The 22421-nt window shown below is 44.8% G+C and overlaps 1 protein-coding gene across 1 annotated transcript in view; it reads left to right on the forward strand.

Moving 5' to 3' along the window:
- Positions 1-22052, forward strand: part of LOC109868527 (phospholipid-transporting ATPase IC) — a 48722-nt gene extending 26670 nt beyond the window's left edge. Inside the window, exons 9-28 of the mRNA XM_031802933.1 lie at positions 1336-1418; positions 3454-3612; positions 3741-3829; positions 5342-5532; positions 5980-6188; positions 6678-6721; positions 7021-7177; positions 7519-7707; positions 8319-8431; positions 8720-8884; positions 13844-13955; positions 14983-15058; positions 15985-16117; positions 16273-16561; positions 16806-17029; positions 17571-17654; positions 18321-18566; positions 18850-18988; positions 19587-19717; positions 19992-22052. Of these exons, the coding sequence (XP_031658793.1) occupies positions 1336-1418; positions 3454-3612; positions 3741-3829; positions 5342-5532; positions 5980-6188; positions 6678-6721; positions 7021-7177; positions 7519-7707; positions 8319-8431; positions 8720-8884; positions 13844-13955; positions 14983-15058; positions 15985-16117; positions 16273-16561; positions 16806-17029; positions 17571-17654; positions 18321-18566; positions 18850-18988; positions 19587-19717; positions 19992-20219 (3061 nt within the window). The 3' untranslated portion in view covers positions 20220-22052. The remainder of the gene's footprint in view (positions 1-1335; positions 1419-3453; positions 3613-3740; positions 3830-5341; positions 5533-5979; positions 6189-6677; positions 6722-7020; positions 7178-7518; positions 7708-8318; positions 8432-8719; positions 8885-13843; positions 13956-14982; positions 15059-15984; positions 16118-16272; positions 16562-16805; positions 17030-17570; positions 17655-18320; positions 18567-18849; positions 18989-19586; positions 19718-19991) is intronic.
- Positions 22053-22421: the final 369 nt, after the last annotated feature.

Genomic DNA, 22421 nt, shown 5'->3' on the forward strand with positions numbered 1-22421 from the left:
TTGTGCTAGCATGCCAAAATAAGTTGCTCCCTAGCCTGAGTGCCAGTGTGTTTGTGCTAGCATGCCAAAATAAGTTGCTCCCTAGCCTGAGTGCCAGTGTGTTTGTGCTAGCATGCCAAAATAAGTTGCTCCCTAGCCTGAGTGCCTGTGTGTTTGTGCTAGCATGCCAAAATAAGTAGCTCCCTAGCCTGAGTGCCAGTGTGTTTGTGCTAGCATGCCAAAATAAGTTGCTCCCTAGCCTGAGTGCCAGTGTGTTTGTGCTAGCATGCCAAAATAAGATGCTCCCTAGCCTGAGTGCCTGTGTGTTTGTGCTAGCATGCCAAAATAAGTTGCTCCCTAGCCTGAGTGCCAGTATGTTTGTGCTAGCATGCCAAAATAAGTTGCTCCCTAGCCTGAGTGCCAGTCTGTTTGTGCTAGCATGCCAAAATAAGTTGCTCCCTAGCCTGAGTGCCAGTGTGTTTGTGCTAGCATGCCAAAATAAGTTGCTCCCTAGCCTGAGTGCCAGTGTGTTTGTGCTAGCATGCCAAAATAAGTTGCTCCCTAGCCTGAGTGCCAGTATGTTTGTGCTAGCATGCCAAAATAAGTTGCTCCCTAGCCTGAGTGCCAGTATGTTTGTGCTAGCATGCCAAAATAAGTTGCTCCCTAGCCTGAGTGCCAGTGTGTTTGTGCTAGCATGCCAAAATAAGTTGCTCCCTAGCCTGAGTGCCAGTGTGTTTGTGCTAGCATGCCAAAATAAGTTGCTCCCTAGCCTGAGTGCCAGTGTGTTTGTGCTAGCATGCCAAAATAAGTTGCTCCCTAGCCTGAGTGCCAGTGTGTTTGTGCTAGCATGCCAAAATAAGTTGCTCCCTAGCCTGAGTGCCTGTGTGTTTGTGCTAGCATGCCAAAATAAGTAGCTCCCTAGCCTGAGTGCCAGTGTGTTTGTGCTAGCATGCCAAAATAAGTTGCTCCCTAGCCTGAGTGCCAGTGTGTTTGTGCTAGCATGCCAAAATAAGATGCTCCCTAGCCTGAGTGCCTGTCTGTTTCTGCTAGCATGCCAAAATAAGTTGCTCCCTAGCCTGAGTGCCAGTCTGTTTGTGCTAGCATGCCAAAATAAGTTGCTCCCTAGCCTGAGTGCCAGTGTGTTTGTGCTAGCATGCCAAAATAAGTTGCTCCCTAGCCTGAGTGCCAGTGTGTTTCTGCTAGCATGCCAAAATAAGTTGCTCCCTAGCCTGAGTGCCAGTCTGTTTGTGCTAGCATGCCAAAATAAGAGAGACCAGATCTGGGGACTAAGATAGATGTTCCCAGCATACTGTAGAAGTCCACTGGAAAATGAAAGTACGTTTATTGATTTTGCAGGGAAACCAACCTGAAGTTCAAGATGGGTCTGAAAGTGACAGACGAGAGACTGCAGGAGGAGAGACAGCTGGCACAGTTTGACGGTAACATACTGCTGTACTGTAACTAGAGAAAACACATGTGGAATATATTATTTTAAGAGAGCGTGTACAGATGAGAGTGGGAATCCTGAGAGTGGGAGAGACACTGTGGGAGAGAAAGTGGGTCCACTTTTCTCTTTTAGTGTCTTCCAGATGTATTTGCAGTTGTAAACTATGGGGCACCCAGGATGGCAGTTATTGTTTGTCAAATATATCCTGTCTAGCTGTGCAGCTAGCTAGACTCTGCCTGGTCACGGTTTCTTTCACCCCCACCCCAGCTATGATGGTGTGAGCCATAGAAATAGAATGAGTAGAAAGGACTTGCAACACCTCATCATAACAAGTTCTGATACTGTTCCGCCCAGGATAGTGTGGTCACTTCCCTTATACAGCCAGGATAGTGTGGTCACTTCCCTTATACAGCCAGGATAGTGTGGTCACTCTTCCCTTATACAGCCAGGATAGTGTGGTCACTCTTCCCTTATACAGCCAGGATAGTGTGGTCGCTGTTCCCTCATACAGCCAGGATAGTGTGGTCGCTGTTCCCTCATACAGCCAGGATAGTGTGGTCGCTGTTCCCTCATACAGCCAGGATAGTGTGGTCGCTGTTCCCTCATACAGCCAGGATAGTGTGGTCGCTGTTCCCTCATACAGCCAGGATAGTGTGGTCGCTGTTCCCTCATACAGCCAGGATAGTGTGGTCGCTGTTCCCTCATACAGCCAGGATAGTGTTGTCTCTGTTCCCTTATACAGCCAGGATAGTGTGGTCACTTCCCTTGTTCCCTCATACAGCCAGGATAGTGTGGTCACTTCCCTTGTTCCCTCATACAGCCAGGATAGTGTGGTCACTTCCCTTGTTCCCTCATACAGCCAGGATAGTGTGGTCACTGTTCCCTTATACAGGCCAGGATAGTGTGGTCACTTCCCTTGTTCCCTCATACAGCCAGGATAGTGTGGTCGCTGTTCCCTCATACAGCCAGGATAGTGTGGTCACTTCCCTTGTTCCCTCATACAGCCAGGATAGTGTGGTCACTGTTCCCTTATACAGGCCAGGATAGTGTGGTCACTGTTCCCTTATACAGGCAAGGATAGTGTGGTCACTTCCTTTATACATCCAGGATAGTGTGGTCACTTCCCTTGTTCCCTTATACAGCCAGGATAGTGTGGTCACTGTTCCCTCATACAGCCAGGATAGTGTGGTCGCTGTTCCCTCATACAGCCAGGATAGTGTGGTCGCTGTTCCCTCATACAGCCAGGATAGTGTGGTCGCTGTTCCCTCATACAGCCAGGATAGTGTGGTCACTGTTCCCTTATACAGGCCAGGATAGTGTGGTCACTTCCTTTATACAGCCAGGATAGTGTGGTCACTGTTCCCTTATACAGCCAGGATAGTGTGGTCACTTCCCTTGTTCCCTCATACAGCCAGGATAGTGTGGTCACTTCCCTTGTTCCCTCATACAGCCAGGATAGTGTGGTCACTGTTCCCTTATATAGCCAGGATAGTGTGGTCACTTCCCTTGTTCCCTCATACAGCCAGGATAGTGTGGTCACTTCCCTTGTTCCCTCATACAGCCAGGATAGTGTGGTCACTGTTCCCTTATACAGCCAGGATAGTGTGGTCACTTCCCTTGTTCCCTCATACAGCCAGGATAGTGTAGTCACTGTTCCCTCATACAGCCAGGATAGTGTGGTCGCTGTTCCCTCATACAGCCAGGATAGTGTGGTCGCTGTTCCCTCATACAGCCAGGATAGTGTGGTCGCTGTTCCCTCATACAGCCAGGATAGTGTGGTCGCTGTTCCCTCATACAACCAGGATAGTGTGGTCGCTGTTCCCTCATACAGCCAGGATAGTGTGGTCGCTGTTCCCTCATACAGCCAGGATAGTGTGGTGTCACTGTTGTCTTGTTTCTCCCTACAGCCAGGATAGAGTGTTGTCACTGTTGCCTTGTTTCTCCCTACAGCCAGGATAGAGTGTTGTCACTGTTGTCTTGTTTCTCCGTACAGCCGTGATAGTGTGTTGTCTTGTTTCTCCGTACAGCCATGATAGTGTGTGAGGAGCCTAACAACCGTCTGGATAAGTTCACCGGGACCATGTGTTGGAGGAAAGACCGATTCCCTCTGGATCTGGACAATATGATGCTGAGAGGATGTAGGATCAGAAACACTGACGAGTGTCACGGACTGGTCATCTTCGCAGGTAAGAACACACTTTTCGGAACCAACAAACACACACCAACGACCACGGTCATATTGCAAATATTGCTGCCTTGGAGTTAATCTCATCCAAACCCTTTACTCTTCTGTTTGTTCACTGTTCTGCTGTAGGCGCTGACACTAAAATCATGAGGAATGGGGGCAAGACCAGGTTCAAGAGGACTAAAATCGATGAGCTGATGAACTACATGGTGTATAGTGTAAGTGGTACACTCAATCACCTCCTCGCAATATTTCAGCCTGTATGAAATGAAGTCTCTTAATAACAGCCATCTACAGTGCCTTCAGAAAGCATTCCTACTCCATGACTTATTCTACATTTTGTTGTCACAGCCTGAATTCAAAATGGATTCATTTAATTGCTCAACCATCTACACACAATAGCCAAATAATATTGAACATTTAAATACAGATTTTCCTTAGGTATTTACACCTCTGAGTCAATACATGTTAGAATCATCTTTGGCAGCGATTACAGCTGTGAGTCTTCTTGGTGAGTCTCTAAGAGCTTTTCACACCTGGATTGTGCAATATGAACCCATTTTTAAAATTCTTCAAGCTCTGCCAAGTTGGTTGTTGATCATTGCAAGAATACATTTTCAGGTCTTGCCATAGATTTTCAAGTAGATTTAAGTCCAAACTGTAACTCGACCACTCAGTGTCTGTTGGAAAGCAGACTGAACCAAGTTGTCCTCTAGGATTTTGCCTGTACTTAACTCCATTCCGCTTCTTTTGACCATAAAAAGCTCCCTAATCCTTACCCATGACAAGCTTACCCATAACAAGCCACCACTATGCTTGAAGATAAGAAGAGTGGTACTCAGTGATGTTGTTGGATTTGCCCCAAACATAACACTTTGTATTGCAGTATTACTTTAGTGCCTTGTTGCAAATAGGATGGATGTTTCTGGAATATTTTTCTATTCTGTACAGGCTTTCTTCTTGTCAGTCTGTCATTTAGGTTACTATTGTGGAGGATAGTATCATTTTGTTGATCCATTCTCTGTGTTCTCCTATCACAGCCATTAAACTCTATAACTGTTTTAAAAGCACCATTAGCCTCATGGTGAAATCCCTGAGTGGTTTCCTTCCTCTCCGGCAACTGAGTTGGGAAGGGCACCTGTATCTTTGTAGTGACTGTGTGTATTGATACACCATCCAAAGTGTAATTAATAACTTCACCATGTTCAAAGGGATATTCAGTGTCTGCTTTATTTATGTTCACCCATCTACCAATAGGTGTCCTTTGCAAGGCATTGGAAAAACCTTGTGGTTGAAATTCACTGCTGGACTGAGGGACCTTAAAATTATCTGTATATGTGTGTGTTACAGAGATGAGGCAGTCATTGAAAAATAATGTTTAACATTATTATTGCACACACAGTCCACGCAACTTATTGTGTAAATATATATACTTATTGACTCAAGACATTTCAGCTTTACATTTTTTATTAATTTGTTAACATTTCCAAAAGCATAATTCCATAACATTATGTGGGGTATTGTATGTAGGCCAGAGACACCATCTCAATTGAATAAATGTTTAATTCGGGCTGTTTTTACACACTAATACAATGTGGTGTCAGTCAAGGGGGTGTGAATACTCTCTCTGAAGGCTTTGTACATGCTTGATGATGGCTTGTGAGAAAAGAGAGACAGTGGAAGAACTCCATCCAAAAGCTCATCCCTTCCTCCCTTCCTCCCTCCGCCAGATCTTTGTCATCCTGATCCTGGTGTGTGCTGGCCTGGCCATCGGAAACTCCTTCTGGTACGAGGAGGTAGGTAGCAGGGCCTGGTATCTGAAAGATGGCAAGGACCAGACTGCTTCTTACAGAGGTTTCCTCAGCTTCTGGGGGTACATCATCGTGCTCAACACCATGGTTCCCATCTCCCTCTACGTCAGGTGAGTCATCACAAAACCCAGGCTAGCTCGCACTTGTACCCTCTATTACCCTCGATCTCAGAAGAGATGGTTGTTTCAGGATCAGCAATGGGTCATATATCCAAGTTCCAATTATCCTAACACACAGACGTCAGTTTACCTGAGGCTAATGTCAGCAACCCAGAATCTCTCCTCTGGGCCAGCTGTGTTTTCGTCTGTTAGCAGAGACTAACCTGATGGAGAAGTAGAACAATGAATATCTCTTGATCTAAGACTTGAAGTGTGTATTTACTATCTCTACCTTCTACTTCCACAGACTTTATTAGGCTTTATTACATATGTTTTAATCTTAAGTTATCCTATTTTAACATGTAGAAATTGTGTTTCTGATGGGGGGAAAAAAAGTCAACTTGGTTAATTTCTCCTAACCTGACTGTCATGATGTTATTTCCTCTACTTCCTGTCCAGTGTGGAAGTGATTCGTTTGGGCCAGTCGAAGTTCATCAACTGGGACCTTCAGATGTACTACCAGGAGAAAGACACGCCAGCCAAGGCCCGTACCACCACCCTCAATGAACAACTGGGTCAGATCGAGTACGTCTTCTCAGACAAGACCGGTACCCTCACGCAGAACATCATGGCCTTCAAGAAGTGCACCATCGCTGGACGCACCTTTGGTTAGACAAATGTCCTTTCGCTTCTGACACCATGTATTGATGGGGCGGCAGGGTAGCCTAGTGGTTAGGGTGTAGGGGCGGCAGGGTAGGGTAGCCTAGTGGTTAGAGCGTTGGACTAGTAACCGGAAGGTTGCAAGTTCAAATCCCCGAGCTGACAAGGTACAAATCTGTCGTTCAGGGGCAGAACAAGGCAGTTAACCCACTGTTCCTAGGCCGTCATTGAAAATAAGAATGTGTTCTTAACTGACTTGCCTAGTTAAATAAAGGTAAAATAAAAATAAAAAATTGATAAGGAGAAGAGCAGAACATCTTCAGGAAGATAAAAATGGATAGGTTGTACAGAGCATTATGGGTACTGCAGTGGATCATGCTAAACTTATATCCTGGCTTGGATGGACATTCTGGTCCACTGCATTTGTGAAGATGCCTGTGTCATGACTTTTTACATGACTAAGTATAACAACTAACCGATACATTTCATTTTGTCAGGTGACCCCACCACTGCCGAGGGAGTGACTCTGAATCGTGGAAAGGTGAGGTTGACCATTCTATTCCGATTGTCACAGTGTAACATGACTGTTTCTGCTTTTCAAAACACTTTACATTTCAACATCTGTTTGCGAGAGATTACATTAAAATAAAACTATTCAGGGTCAGTTTCCTGGACTCGGATCAAGCATAGTCCCAGACTAAAAAGCGTGTTCAATGGAGATTCCCCATTTGGAAGTGTTGTTAGTTCAGGACCTAGGTTTAATCTGGGTCCAGGAACCTGGCCTTCCGAGTATCTGTAGCATCGTCTTGATGGTCATTTCTTCTCCTCGGTACTTCACAGCCAGTGGATTTCAGCTGGAACAAGTATGCAGACAGCAAGTTTGAGTACGTTGATCATTCCCTGGTAGCCTGCATCCGGTCCAAGAAGGACAAAGAAACGCTGGAGTTCTTCAAGTTGCTGTCTCTGTGTCACACTGTCATGGTGGAGCAGAAAGAAGGTGAGCATTCGACAACCTGCATTCTAGTGATGCTAGAGGTCAAAGTTCAGACGTCACCGATTTATACATAATGGGCTGGTAATCCCGGACACCGAAAAAGCCTGCTCCTTAACGGAGGGAAAAACATGCTCAATGGAGAATTTATTGAAAACCCTTCTTAGACCAGGATCGATCTTTATCTGTGTCTGGGGAAACCGGCCCAATATGTATTTAACAGGAACATACACAAACCGGTAGTCTTAGTTTAGTGTACTACAGACACTGATGAATAGTCTATAATACAGGTGTAACATAACCTCTGACCCCAGAGTTGATGTGCGTCTGTTGTCCTCAATCCTCAGATGAGTTGGTGTACCAGGCAGCCTCTCCTGACGAGGGAGCTCTGGTGACGGCTGCCAGGAACTTCGGTTTTGTGTTCCTGTCCCGTACCCAGGACACCATCACCATCAGCGAGATGGACCAGGAGATGACCTACGAGGTGTTGGCCCTGCTCGACTTTAACAGCGACCGCAAACGCATGTCCATCATCCGTGAGTGACAGTTTTAAGTCTGTGATCCCTGGGAGTTATGTAGGGCTGTAAAACTCTGGATATTTTTAGAGTTTCCAGGTTTGTTCGAATTCCTAGTTGGAAAATTCCCTCCCTGTTTTATTCCCTCCCTGGGAACCTCCCTGTTTTATTCCCACCCTGGGAACCTCTCTGTTTTATTCCCTCCCTGGGAACCTCCCTGTTTTATTCCCACCCTGGGAACCTCCCTGTTTTATTCCCACCCTGGGAACCTCTCTGTTTTATTCCCTCCCTGGGAACCTCCCTGTTTTATTCCCTCCCTGGGAACCTCCCTGTTTTATTCCCACCCTGGGAACCTCTCTGTTTTATTCCCTCCCTGGGAACCTCCCTGTTTTATTCCCTCCCTGGGAACCTCCCTGTTTTATTCCCACCCTGGGAACCTCTCTGTTTTATTCCCTCCCTGGGAACCTCCCTGTTTTATTCCCTCCCTGGGAACCTCCCTGTTTTATCCTCCAGCTAGACAGGATTTTTGATTTGACTTTGGGAAAGCTGGAATTTTGCAAAATTAGCCCTTTCACTGTGACCATCTCCCTCATGTGCTGTCTTCTCTCTCTCACCCACTCTCACACACACAGTGAGGTTCCCCGATGGCCGGATCCGTTTGTACTGTAAAGGAGCAGACACGGTCATCTACGAACGCCTCTCTCCCAACTCCAGACACAAGGAAGTGACCCAGACTGCTCTGGATGTGAGTCAACAATATCTGTTCTGGGGTGTTTTTTAAAATATGGCAGGTGTGCCAAACTCCTTTTTGCCCCGGGATCACATTCTGACGTCATAGTTTGAGACCTCTGCTGTACGACTTTGAGCCTATGTGGAGTTGCAGTGGCCTTAGTTTGACGTGTTGTTGAACTCTGAACTCATGAACTCTGAACTCATTGTGGTCACGTAACAAATTAAACTTGAGCTCAAATAGTTTCTCAAAAAATAGACGATGCATGTTTTTTCATTGGTGCATCATTCTCTTCCATTGTAGATCTTTGCCAACCAGACTCTCCGGACCCTGTGTTTGTGTTATAAGGATATCAGTAAGCAGGAGTTTGACGCCTGGGCTAAGAAGCACAAGGATGCCAGTGTTGCTATGGGCAACAGGGAGGCTGCTCTAGATCGAGTGTATGAACAGATTGAGAACAACCTCATGGTAGGACACACTCTAAATACTTCAATCAATCAAGTCACTTCGACAATGTAGAGGGCTGGCATTTTGGTCAGGATAGTTAAGATATAAGATGCCTCGGTCTTTACGTAAACTGTTTGTTTTTAAAAAACTGTTATTTTAACAGGTAAGTTGCCTGAACACATTCTCATTTACAGCACTGACCTGGGGAATAGTTTGTATTTGTGTTTATTACGGATCCCCATTTGTTCCTACCAAGGCAGCAGCTACTCTTCCTGGGGTTTATTATGGATCCCCATTAGTTCCTACCAAGGCAGCAGCTACTCTTCCTGGGGTTTATTACGGATCCCCATTAGTTCCTGCCAAGGCAGCAGCTACTCTTCCTGGGGTTTATTATGGATCCCCATTAGTTCTTACCAAGGCAGCAGCTACTCTTCCTGGGGTTTATTATGGATCCCCATTTAGTTCTTGCCAAGGCAGCAGCTACTCTTCCTGGGGTTTATTATGGATCCCCATTAGTTCCTGCCAAGGCAGCAGCTACTCTTCCTGGGGTTTATTATGGATCCCCATTAGTTCTTACCAAGGCAGCAGCTACTCTTCCTGGGGTTTATTATGGATCCCCATTTGTTCCTACCAAGGCAGCAGCTACTCTTCCTGGGGTTTATTATGGATCCCCATTAGTTCTTACCAAGGCAGCAGCTACTCTTCCTGGGGTTTATTATGGATCCCCATTAGTTCTTACCAAGGCAGCAGCTACTCTTCCTGGGGTTTATTATGGATCCCCATTAGTTCTTGCCAAGGCAGCAGCTACTCTTCCTGGGGTTTATTATGGATCCCCATTAGTTCTTACCAAGGCAGCAGCTACTCTTCCTGGGGTTTATTATGGATCCCCATTAGTTCTTACCAAGGCAGCAGCTACTCTTCCTGGGGTTTATTATGGATCCCCATTAGTTCTTGCCAAGGCAGCAGCTACTCTTCCTGGGGTTTATTATGGATCCCCATTAGTTCCTACCAAGGCAGCAGCTACTCTTCCTGGGGTCCAAACACACCAAACCATCCACATTACATATACAACAACAGATTAAAACAGTGAACTATGTTTGTACTGAATGAACTAAAGATCAAACAGTCCATCATATAACGTCCCTACACCACCACCACTCCACAACACAACATGTTCAATACAACTATCACAATGTGTGCATATGCTTGTCTGTACCTTTTGGTGTGGGTCTCTTCAGTCCCCGTTGTTCCATCAGGTGTATTTCTACCTGTTCAAAAATAAATAATCTGATCCTACAGTAGTCAAGGTGCGACTAAACTAGGGCCTGTAGGACCTGCCTTGTTGATAGTGTTGTTAAGAAGGTAGAAACTAGGGCCTGTAGGACCTACCTTGTTGATAATGTTGTTAAGAAGGTAGAAACTAGGGCCTGTAGGACCTACCTTGTTGATAATGTTGTTAAGAAGGTAGAAACTAGGGCCTGTAGGACCTGCCTTGTTGATAGTTTAGTTAAGAAGGTAGAAACTAGGGCCTGTAGGACCTGCCTTGTTGATAGTGCTGTTAAGAAGGTAGAAACTAGGGCCTGTAGGACCTGCCTTGTTGATAGTGATGTTAAGAAGGCAGAGTAGCGCTTTGTTAGGAACCGATTTATCCCATCCTAGCTACTGTTCTATCAATATGTTTTGACCATGACAGTTTACACTCCAGAGTTACTCCAAGCAGTTTAGTCACCTCAACTTGCTCCATTTCCACGTTCTTCATTACGAGACATAGTTAAGGTTTAGGGCTTACTGAGTGATTTATCCCAAATAGAATGCTTTTAGTTTTGGAAATATAGAGGACTAACTTATTCCTTCCCATCCATTCTGAAACTAACTGCAGCTCTTTGTTAAGAGTTGCAGTCATTTCATTCGCTGTACTAGCTGAGGTGTGTAGTGTTGAGTCATCCGCATGCATAGACACACTGGCTTTACTCAAAGTCAGTGGCATGTCGTTAGTAAAAAGCAAGGGTCCTGAATTCCTGATTCTACCTGGATTATGTTTGAGAGGCTTCTATTTATTTATTTTTTAACATATTTAACCAGGTAAGCTAGTTGATAACAAGTTCTCATTTGCAACTGCGACCTGGCCAAGATAAAGCAAAGCAGTTCGACACAAACAACAACACAGAGTTACACATGGGATAAACAAAACATACAGTCAAAAATACATTTAGAAAAAAAGAAAACAAGTCCATACACAGTGAGTGCAAATGAGGTAAGATAAGGGAGTAAAGGCAATAAATAGGCCATGGTGGTGAAGTAATTACAATATAACAATTAAACACTGGAATGGTAGATGTGCCGGAGATGAATGTGCAAGTAGAGATACTGGGGTGCAAAGGAGCAAGATAAATACAGTATGCGGATGAGGTAGTTGAATGGGCTGTTTACAGATGGGCTATGTACAGGTGCAGTGATCTGTGAGCTGCTCTGACAGCTGGTGATTAAAGCTAGTGAGGGAGATAAGTGTTTCCAGCTTCAGTGATTTTTGCAGTTCCTTCCAGTCATTGGCAGCAGAGAACTGGAAAGAAAGGCGACCAAAGGAGGAATTGGCTTTGGGGGTAACCAGTGAGATGTAACTGCTGGAGCGCGTGCTACGAGTGGGTGCTGCTATGGTGACCAGTGAGCTGAGATAAGGGGGGACTTTATTAAAGAATCCTCTGTGTTCTGTTCGACAAATAACTCTTTATTCACGATATAGCAGGGGCTGTAAAGCCATAGCTCATGTTTTTTCAGCAGCAGACTGATTTGATAATGTCAGAAGCCGCACTGAAGTCTATCCCCACAATAATTGTATCATCAATTTCTCTCAGCCAATCATCAGGCATTTGTGTAAGTGCTGTGCTTGTTGAGTGTCCTTCCCTGTCAGCGTGCTGAATTTGTTTACTAAGGGTTGGTAAACAGGCTGATTGGTTGGCTATTTGAGCCTGTAAAGGGGGCTTTACTGTTCTTAGGTTAGCGGAAAGACTAGCTTCCCTCCAGGCCTGAGGGCACACACTTTCTAGTAGTCTTAGATTGAAGATATGGCAAATAAAAGAGCCAATATCGTCCACTATTATCCTCAGTACATTTTCTGTCCAGATTGTCAGACCCTGGTGGCTTTTCATTTTTTCCACACTGGCTTCATGGAATTCAAAGTACAATTCTTGTCTTTTTATAATTTGGTCCGATATATCTGGATGTATAGTGTTAGCGTTTGTTGCCGGCATGTCATTCCTAAGTTTATTTTTAATTTTTATCTTGCCAATGGAAAAAGTCGTTAATGTTAGTGGGTTTTTGTGATGAAATGTTCAATTCCTCATCAAACCAAGGGGATTGAACAGTTTTTACAGAACTTTTCTTAATGGAATAAGTAGTTTCATAAATGTGTCAAGCGTCTAGTTGCTCCTCATTACACACCACAGACCAGCAGCGTCTGGTTGCTCCTCATTACTCACCACAGACCAGCAGCGTCTGGTTGCTCCTCATTACACACCACAGACCAGCAGCGTCTGGTTGCTCCTCATTACTCACCACAGACCAGCAGCGTCTGGTTCCTCCTCATTACACACCACAGACCAGCAGCGTCTGGTTGCTCCTCATTACTCACCACAGACCAGCAGCGTCTGGTTGCTCCTCATTACACACCACAGACCAGCAGCGTCTGGTTGCTCCTCATTACTCACCACAGACCAGCAGCGTCTGGTTGCTCCTCATTACACACCACAGACCAGCAGCGTCTGGTTGCTCCTCATTACTCACCACAGACCAGCAGCGTCTGGTTGCTCCTCATTACACACCACAGACCAGCAGCGTCTGGTTGCTCCTCATTACTCACCACAGACCAGCAGCGTCTGGTTCCTCCTCATTACACACCACAGACCAGCAGCGTCTGGTTGCTCCTCATTACTCACCACAGACCAGCAGCGTCTGGTTGCTCCTCATTACTCACCACAGACCAGCAGCGTCTGGTTCCTCCTCATTACACACCACAGACCAGCAGCGTCTGGTTGCTCCTCATTACAGACCAGCAGCGTCTGGTTGCTCCTCATTACACACCACAGACCAGCAGCGTCTGGTTGCTCCTCATTACACACCACGGACCAGCAGCGTCTGGTTGCTCCTCATTACTCACCACAGACCAGCAGCGTCTGGTTGCTCCTCATTACACACCACAGACCAGCAGCGTCTGGTTGCTCCTCATTACACACCACGGACCAGCAGCGTCTGGTTGCTCCTCATTACACACCACAGACCAGCAGCGTCTGGTTGCTCCTCATTACACACCACGGACCAACAAATATTCTTCACATCAACAACATAGGAATCACTACACATCTTATTGTATGACCTCTTAAACACTATATTAGGCCCAGCCTTTGGAACTGTGGTTTTCCTAGATATGGCTATTATATTGTGATCAATACATCCTATGGATCTGGTTACTGATTTAAAGCAAATATCTGCAGCATTAGTATTGATGTGATCAATACATGTTGATGATTTCATTCCTGTGCTGTTTGTAACTACCCTGGTAGGTTGACTGATAACCTGAACCAGGTTGCAGGCACTGGTTACAGTTTGAAGCTTTCTCTTGAGTCGGCATCCTAATGAAAGTCAAATCAATATTTAAAATCAGAAAGAAAATATACTTCTCTGTTGATATTACATTATCAACGATTTCACACATATTATCCAGATACTGACTGTTAGCACTTGGTGGTCTATAGCAGCTGTCCACCAGAATTTACAGTAGAGAGTGGGGATGAACGAGCCAGTTGGAAGCTGGGGATGATTAGGTGGCCACGATGGTGAGGGCCAGATTTGTAAATGTAATCAGGACACCGGGTTTAACACCCTTTATCTTGTGTTACCAAAGAAATCTGACTTGCTTTTATTAAAGCTGCCACGTTCTGCTCTGAAAAGTCACCCGGTTGACTTTTTGTTTATGTCCTTTCGCAGATGATCGGAGCGACTGCCATCGAGGACAAGCTCCAGGACGGGGTTCCTGAGACCATAGCCAAGCTGGCAAAGGCTGACATCAAGATTTGGGTTCTCACCGGAGATAAGAAAGGTGAGAGAGAGGAAAGGTGAGAGAGAGGAAAGGTGAGAGAGAAGAAGGGTGAGAGAGAAGAAGGGTGAGAGAGAAGAAGGGTGAGAGAGAAGAAGGGTGAGAGAGAAGAAGGGTGAGAGAGAAGAAGGGTGAGAGAGAAGAAGGGTGAGAGAGAAGAAGGGTGAGAGAGAAGAAGGTTAAGAAAGAAGAAGGGTAAGAAAGGTGTGTTCACATGGCGGCCAGCCTTCGTCTGGAATGTATATCTCTCTATGTAACCAGGGATGTTCATCTCTCTATGTAACCGGGGATGTTCATCTCTCTATGTAACCGGGGATGTTCATCTCTCTATGTAACCGGGGATGTTCATCTCTCTATGTAACCGGGGATGTTCATCTCTCTATGTAACCGGGGATGTTCATCTCTCTATGTAACCGGGGATGTTCATCTCTCTATGTAACCGGGGATGTTCATCTCTCTATGTAACCGGGGATGTTCATCTCTCTATGTAACCGGGGACTGGGCTTTACAGTCGGGTTCCATCCCAGGGTTCCATCCCTGTTCCCCATTTAACACACTGCTTATAACCAGGGCCATTGTAGTGCACTTCTGTACAGTATAGGGAATATGGTTCCACTTGGGCTGCAGCCCATGTTTACCTCCCAACAATGTGTTTCTGTTGATTTTAAAACCATGTTTACCTCCCAACAATGTGTTTCTGTTGATATTTAAAACCATGTTTACCTCCCAACAATGTGTTTCTGTTGATATTTAAAACCATGTTTACCTCCCAACAATGTGTTTCTGTTGATTTTAAAACCATGTTTACCTCCCAACAATGTGTTTCTGTTGATTTAAAACCATGTTTACCTCCCAACAATGTGTTTCTGTTGATTTAAAACCATGTTTACCTCCCAACAATGTGTTTCTGTTGATTTAATGACTGAGATAACATCTTAAGCTGCTGCTTCACTGAGTTTGCCTCTTGATGGATTAAATGTGTATTGATGACATTAACATGAACATTTTCTTCAATATTTCCTCCCTGCAGAAACGGCTGAGAACATTGGCTATTCCTGTGAGCTGCTTACCGATGACATGCAGATCCACTATGGAGATGATATCAAGTAGGTTTAAGATATTAGAGGAGAAGTGTAGGTCTATGGGCCCCAGTGCTTGATGTGAGTCATCCGTGTGTAGCTGTGCTGCTGTAAAGGCTAGGCTATTGCTGTAAAGGCTAGGCTATTGCTGTAAAGGCTAGGCTATTGCTGTAAAGGCTAGGCTATTGCTGCAAAGGCTAGGCTACTGCTGCAAAGGCTAGGCTACTGCTGCAAAGGCTAGGCTACTGCTGCAAAGGCTAGGCTACTGCTGCAAAGGCTAGGCTACTGCTGCAAAGGCTAGGCTACTGCTGCAAAGGCTTGGCTACTGCTGCAAAGGCTAGGCTACTGCTGCAAAGGCTAGGCTACTGCTGCAAAGGCTAGGCTATTGCTGCAAAGGCTAGGCTATTGCTGCAAAGGCTAGGCTATTGCTGCAAAGGCTAGGCTATTGCTGCAAAGGCTAGGCTATTGCTGCAAAGGCTAGGCTATTGCTGCAAAGGCTAGGCTATTGCTGCAAAGGCTAGGCTATTGCTGCAAAGGCTAGGCTATTGCTGCAAAGGCTAGGCTATTGCTGCAAAGGCTAGGCTATTGCTGCAAAGGCTAGGCTATTGCTGCAAAGGCTAGGCTATTGCTGCAAAGGCTAGGCTATTGCTGCAAAGGCTAGGCTATTGCTGCAAAGGCTAGGCTATTGCTGCAAAGGCTAGGCTATTGCTGCAAAGGCTAGGCTATTGCTGCAAAGGCTAGGCTATTGCTGCAAAGGCTAGGCTATTGCTGCAAAGGCTAGGCTATTGCTGCAAAGGCTAGGCTATTGCTGCAAAGGCTAGGCTATTGCTGCAAAGGCACCTGCTGTATTTGCAGAGTGAAGTTATGATAATACACTGTTACAGAGAGTGTAGTTGAGTGTAAGATGTAGTTCTGATGTTTCACGGTCTTGTGTGTGTGTGTGTGTGTGATAGTGAGAAGCTGCGAATTAGACAGGCAAGCCGGAGGGACCAGCTGCCTGCGTCCAGTCGAACCAGGAAGAAGGTTCCGGATCCATTCTTCCCCGAGCCTGGCAAGAACGCACTCATCATCACTGGAGGCTGGCTGGTGAGTGTAGACTACTGCTAGTTACTGTTGCTGTTCAACAATTACATAGACATTTTTAATTTCATTGTTTTGTGAGGTTTTTCTTTTGTGAACAAAAGTATATATATTTTTTCTAAAGACTAAATATACGTGTCTCTCTCTCTCTCTCTCCACAGAACGAGATCTTATACGAGAAAAAGAAGAAACGGCGCCGCCTTCGCTTGAAGCGTCTCGGACGGAGACCCGCCTCTGCCACGCCCCAGGACTCCACCCAGCCAATCGACGACTGGGAGAAGGAGAGTCGTCAGGTGGACTTTGTGAACATGGCGTGCGAGTGCGAGGCGGTCATCTGCTGCCGGGTCACGCCAAAGCAAAAGGCCAACGTTGTCAGCCTGGTGAAGAAGTATAAGAAGGCTGTCACGCTGTCCATTGGAGACGGAGCCAACGACGTCAACATGATCAAGAGTACGGGAGGAGATTTATTTGGTTTACTGTTAAATTATTCATTATTTGTTAGCAGTTGTTATCGCGGAATTGTAGTTTTCACCACAAAGCCTTTTGTAGTGAAGTGCTATGTGATATCTACTCCCCCTTTGCGAACTCCTCACCTCTTCAGTTGTTGGAGACATATTCTCTGACATCGGTGTGGGTATATCATATTCTCTGTTTTTGTTTCACCCCCCCCCCCCCCACACCTCTCTCTCTCCAGCTGCAGACATCGGTGTGGGTATATCTGGACAGGAGGGCATGCAGGCGGTGATGTCCAGTGACTATGCCTTCGCTCAGTTCCGGTACCTGGAGCGTCTCCTGCTGGTCCACGGTCGCTGGTCCTACATCCGCATGTGCAAGTTCCTCCGCTACTTCTTCTTCAAGAACTTTGCCTTCACCCTGGTCCACTTCTGGTACTCCTTCTTCAATGGGTTCTCAGCTCAGGTGAGGGAATGTTCTAGAGGTAGGGTGTAACTGGTACAATATTCCCTAAATAGTGCACTACTTTAGACCAGAGCCCTAGGGTGCCATTTAGGGCCCCATCTGTCTGAACTGCATTTTCAACAACCACTTATCTAGACTGACATCAAAACCCCCACATTACTTGTGTACCATATACTATGGTACATATACTATGATGAATATAATATGGTACATATGCTATGGCACATATACCATGGTACAGATGATTGATCCTAAATGTGGACATGTATTTGATGATAGAGGGGCGGCAGGGTATCCTAGTAGTTAGAGCGTTGGTCCAGTAACTGAAAGGTTGCTCGATCGAATCCCCCGAGCTGACAAGGTAAAAATCTGTCATTCTGCCCCCCTGAACAAGGCGGTTAAACCCACTGTTCCCCGGTAGGCCGTCATTGTAAATAAGAATTTGTTCTTAATTAACTGACTTGCCTAGTTGAAATAAAGTTGAAATAGAGGAGTAATTTATTGTGTGGTATAAATATATAACTTTATGATACTTCTCCAGGTTGCCTATGAAGATTGGTTCATCACCTTGTACAATGTGATGTACAGCTCTCTTCCTGTCCTGCTGGTTGGTTTGTTGGATCAGGTAAGCTATTCAAGGAGATACATGTAGAATGTTTGTCATGTCCATAATATATCAAAATCTAATTGTATTTGTCACATGCGTCATAAACAACAGTGAAATAGTTACTTATGGGACCTTCATCAACAATACAGAGATATAAAATGGAGAAATAATACTGTAGGAAAGTAATAAAACAATGAGTAATGATAACTTGGCTATTCACACTGGGCATCAGTTGTCTTCAAATGCCAGCTGGACAAGCTGATCTTTTTATAGAGGGAACAGGCTTTGTGTTCACTGTTTTAATGATGAACATTGAATGAAAACTCCCATTTTTGTTTTATCACTCTGTCTTATTCTGATCATATGACACGTCAATGTAAAGCTAATACAGTGGTTCCCAAACATGGGTACAGGATACTGTGTGGGATCCCCCCTGGGCCCATTGAGAAAACATTTCAGCTTATTATCAAACAAATGATCTTCAAATGGGTATAGAATACAACCGCTTAGTGCCAACAAAGGATCTCTTAAACTACAAAAATGTAGTGAATATGAACACACAGCCTTAACAAGCCTTGTCCAAGTGGAGTCCCCTGCATTTAAGTGTCAATTTGGGATACTGTGCAGTACAAGTTTGGGAAGCCCTGAGCTAATATGACATGTATATTTCCTGTTTCCTTGAAGGATGTGAACGACAAGCTGAGCAGAAAGTTTCCCAAGTTATACCTCCCTGGTCAGAAGGGGGCGCTGTTCAACTACAAGAACTTCTTCATCAGTCTGTTCCACGGCATCTTCACCTCTCTGGTGGTCTTCTTCATCCCGTACGGGGCATTCCTCCAGACCATGGGGCAGGACGGAGAGGCACCGTCAGACTACCAGTCCCTCGCTGTGGTCATGGCCTCTTCTCTCATCTTCACCGTCAACCTGCAGGTAGCTGACTTGTTCCTCAATGGATTCATTGATTGGTGGATTGATGATGTTTATTGTCCTTCAAAAAAGGGAAATTCATTCCATAACTCACATGTAGACACAAGCTCTGGTGTGTTTTCAGAAATCTGTTGAGTAAAATAAAATATATATATATATATATATATATATATATATATATATATATATATACAAGCCTATTTTTATAGCAAGTGCTGTTTCCTCCTGCAGTGTTGGAATAGATGATGTAACTTCCTGTCTCTTTCTTCTTCTTCCTGTCTCCCAGATCTCTCTGGAGACGTCATACTGGACCTTTGTAAACTGCTTCGCCGTCCTCTGCAGTATAGCCATATACTTCGGCATCATGTTCGATATCCACAGTGCAGGAATCCACGTCATCTTCCCATCAACCTTCACTTTCACCGGTGAGTTCTGCCTCTTCAGATCTGGGTCCTGTCATACGGATGAAAACAGACTAAAACCGGGAGAGACTTCCTGGACCTTGTGTAACAGTATAACTTTAGACCGTCCCCTCGCCCATACCCGGGCTTGAACCAGGGACCCTCTGCACACATCAACAACAGTCACCCACGAAGCATCGTTACCCCATCGCTCCACAAAAGCCCGTCCAGAGAGCAAGGGGAACGCAGAGCAAGGGGAACGACTACTTCAAGGTCTCAGAGCAAGTGACGTCACTGATTGAAACGCTATTTAGTGCGCACCACCGCTAACTAAGCTAGCCGTTTCACTTCCGTTACACTTGTATGCCCTAATGAATACTATCCTGGGTCGTGTTCATTCGGCCACACAGACGATAGCAAAATGTTTCACAATGGAGATTGAATGTTTCTTATTGGACAAGTTTAGGTAGTACCCCCCCCCCTAATTCTGTCAGTTTTCTTCCAGTTTGCACCTTATGAACATGACCCTGGCCATATGGCTCCTGTCACAGATGGTGATGGTGAGTAATTACTGTGCTTTTCTAACCCAGCGTATGTGTTTTTGTTTTTCTGTGTGTGTCAGGTGTAGCCCCTAACGCGCTCAGACAGCCCTATCTGTGGCTGACCATCATCCTGACTGTGGGAATCAGCCTGCTACCTGTCATCTTCATTCAGTTCCTCTGCAAAACCATATGGCCGTCGGTTGGAGACAACGTAAGGCCTAGCTACCACTAACCCGAAAATGACTTTACTCATAATGTCTTGATATCTGTAATATGTGATATGTCCAGGGTACGGGCTCGTTGCCTCTGCAATATTGTGAGAGGTTTTTTGTATCCGAGATCTGTGGAAATTGAAGAATCTGGAAAACTACGTCCTGTCTCAAGTGCTCTTGAATAAAACCCACCACACATCCATATTTTTTAAACTTGTTTATGAACGATTTTATGAATGTTTATTGAATAATTGTTTCCCACCGACGACGCAGGTCCAGAGGAACAGGAAGAAGTATGAGGAGGAAGAGGAGGAGGAGAAGAAGAAACCGGCTCCGTTCCAGCGCGACAGACGCTCCCGCCGCTCTGCCTACGCCTTTTCTCACTCCCGGGGTTACGCCGACCTCATCGCGTCAGGCCGCAGCATCCGACGGCGGCCTGCTGTAGCTCGCCCCGACCCAAGGGACAGTATTACAGAGGTCCCCCAGGCCAGTAACATATGAGGGGGACTCACCGGCCTGGCACTAGACTGGTCCCAGATCTGTCTGTCTTGTCTACTCATAGACTTGCTTATGGAAAGAATAGGTATAAAAATGTATAGATGTAAAATTACACGATGTTTATGGTGACAATGACCAGAGGAGTTGGCACGACAACACAAACAGATCTGGGATCAGGCTAGCCTGTCCCTATTTTTTTTATTTGACCTTTTATTTAACTAGGCAAGTCAGTTAAGAACAAATTCTTATTTTCAATGACGGCCTAGGAACTATGCATCTGGAACTGAGAACATACCGCTGGGCCTAATCTCACCGACCTGGCATGGTCGGAATCTATGCAAAGACTAACCATCCAAAAGCTCACTGAAGCACTACTGTTGGGGTTCATGTTTGATACGGTTTATTGTGGAAACAAAAACCAATGTTTTAATCTCCAGGATTTTTAAAAGTCTTTATTTTAGTTCTCCTCACCTGGATGGTTGGAGCATTTGCTCGTCATTATTAGGTACTCCTGACATACCTTGGCCCGTATTCATGAAGCCTCAAGGGTTAGAGCGCTAAATCTAGGACCAGGTCCCCCCCACCCCCCCCCCCCCCCCTCCCGTACATGTAATCTTATTCATATGATCAAAAAGGGAAAATTTATGTTTGAGCAGCACTTTGTGAATACGGGCCATGGAGTATTTGGTTCTGTTGCCTATCATGGTGTAATAATGCTATCTATTGCAGGGGTTGCATTTCATCTGGATCTTGGGAGTTTTACTTTTATTTTTTTTCTATGTCTTAATTTAATATATTGTGATTTATTATTGTTGGTTTGGATTTAAATTTACTGGATCTGTTTTTAAATGTGTACTTGCAGTCAGAAGGGTGTCATAATCAAATCATATTTTATTAATGCTCAAGAATTTCAGCTTTTATTTTTTTTGTCGGCTCATAAGGAAGCTCCTAAGGAAGCTCCTAAGGAAGCTCCTAAGGAAGCTCCTAAGTGGTGGATCCTAACTAGGTGATACATTTATTTTTTTTCATTTTATGGTGTCTGTACTGCTGTAAGTCATTTGATATACTTCATATGGACATGGTTGTATTGTATACATGCTTTTTAAAGATGAGCCAGTTGTTTACATCAGCCCCTATAGAACCCCGCTGCACCTCTGGACATGCGCTAGTTGTTCTTTTACCTGAGCCAAATAACCCCCCCTTTTCAAAATCAAAACCAGATGCTAGTCGCCTGCTAGTAGTATTCTGAGATGCCAGTAGACATAACTCTCTAATGTTAATCTATGAAGTATGAATGGATTCGATGATTTGCCATTTTAATGCTGTCTTTCTATTGACTTGACATTTCATAACATTTTATATAGTCGGACCATAGAAATAGAACTCATTCTGGTTCACTGTCTCAGTCTACAAGGATGCGGGCATTTGCATTGAGACTCAGCCATGGTTATTTGCCAAATACACAATTTTCCTTTTTTATATATATATATATCAGCCTTGAATCAATATGACCCTTCAACTGAAACAATACTCTGCGTGTGTGTCAGAAATAGCACTTTAATCCCTATATAGTGCACTACGTTGGACCAGGGCTCTGGTAGAAAGTAGTGCACTATATAGGGATTAAAGTGCCATTTGGGACAGTCGTGTTTATTCTGTTACATACTTGTTTCTCTGTGTATAAAGTGACATATCTACACAAACCTTGAGCAAATAGTTATTCCATTTGGTATACAGCAACAGATCCATTGGACAACTCCTTATCACTACCGTTTTAAAAACTTGTTTTTAGCATTTTGAGTAAAAATGACTTTGAATAAAAACTACCGATACAGAGAAGCTTTCGTGTCTCAAATTATAGATGGGGGAAAAGGTAAAATGTTTCTGCCTAGAAGCAGTCACTATATTGCTGTTCTCCATGTTGTCTATACGTTTCATATGTCAAATCAAATTGTATTTGTCACATGCGCCGAATACAACAGGTGCAGTAGATCTTAACGTGAAATGCTAACAAGCCCGAAAGACATAATCGTTCGGTGGGAGAAACACTGTACTTTTATACAGCACCAACACTAACCCCAGCAGTGGGACATGTGCTCCACCTGCAGTCCAAGAACTGGATTGATTATCATTATGAATATCCATTTGCCACAACCAAGATGGTTGCCAGCGCAAGACGTTTTTTTTTTTTTTTACGGCAGTAAT

This window comes from Oncorhynchus kisutch, linkage group LG23, assembly GCF_002021735.2.
Source record: "Oncorhynchus kisutch isolate 150728-3 linkage group LG23, Okis_V2, whole genome shotgun sequence".
NCBI lineage: Eukaryota > Metazoa > Chordata > Actinopteri > Salmoniformes > Salmonidae > Oncorhynchus > Oncorhynchus kisutch.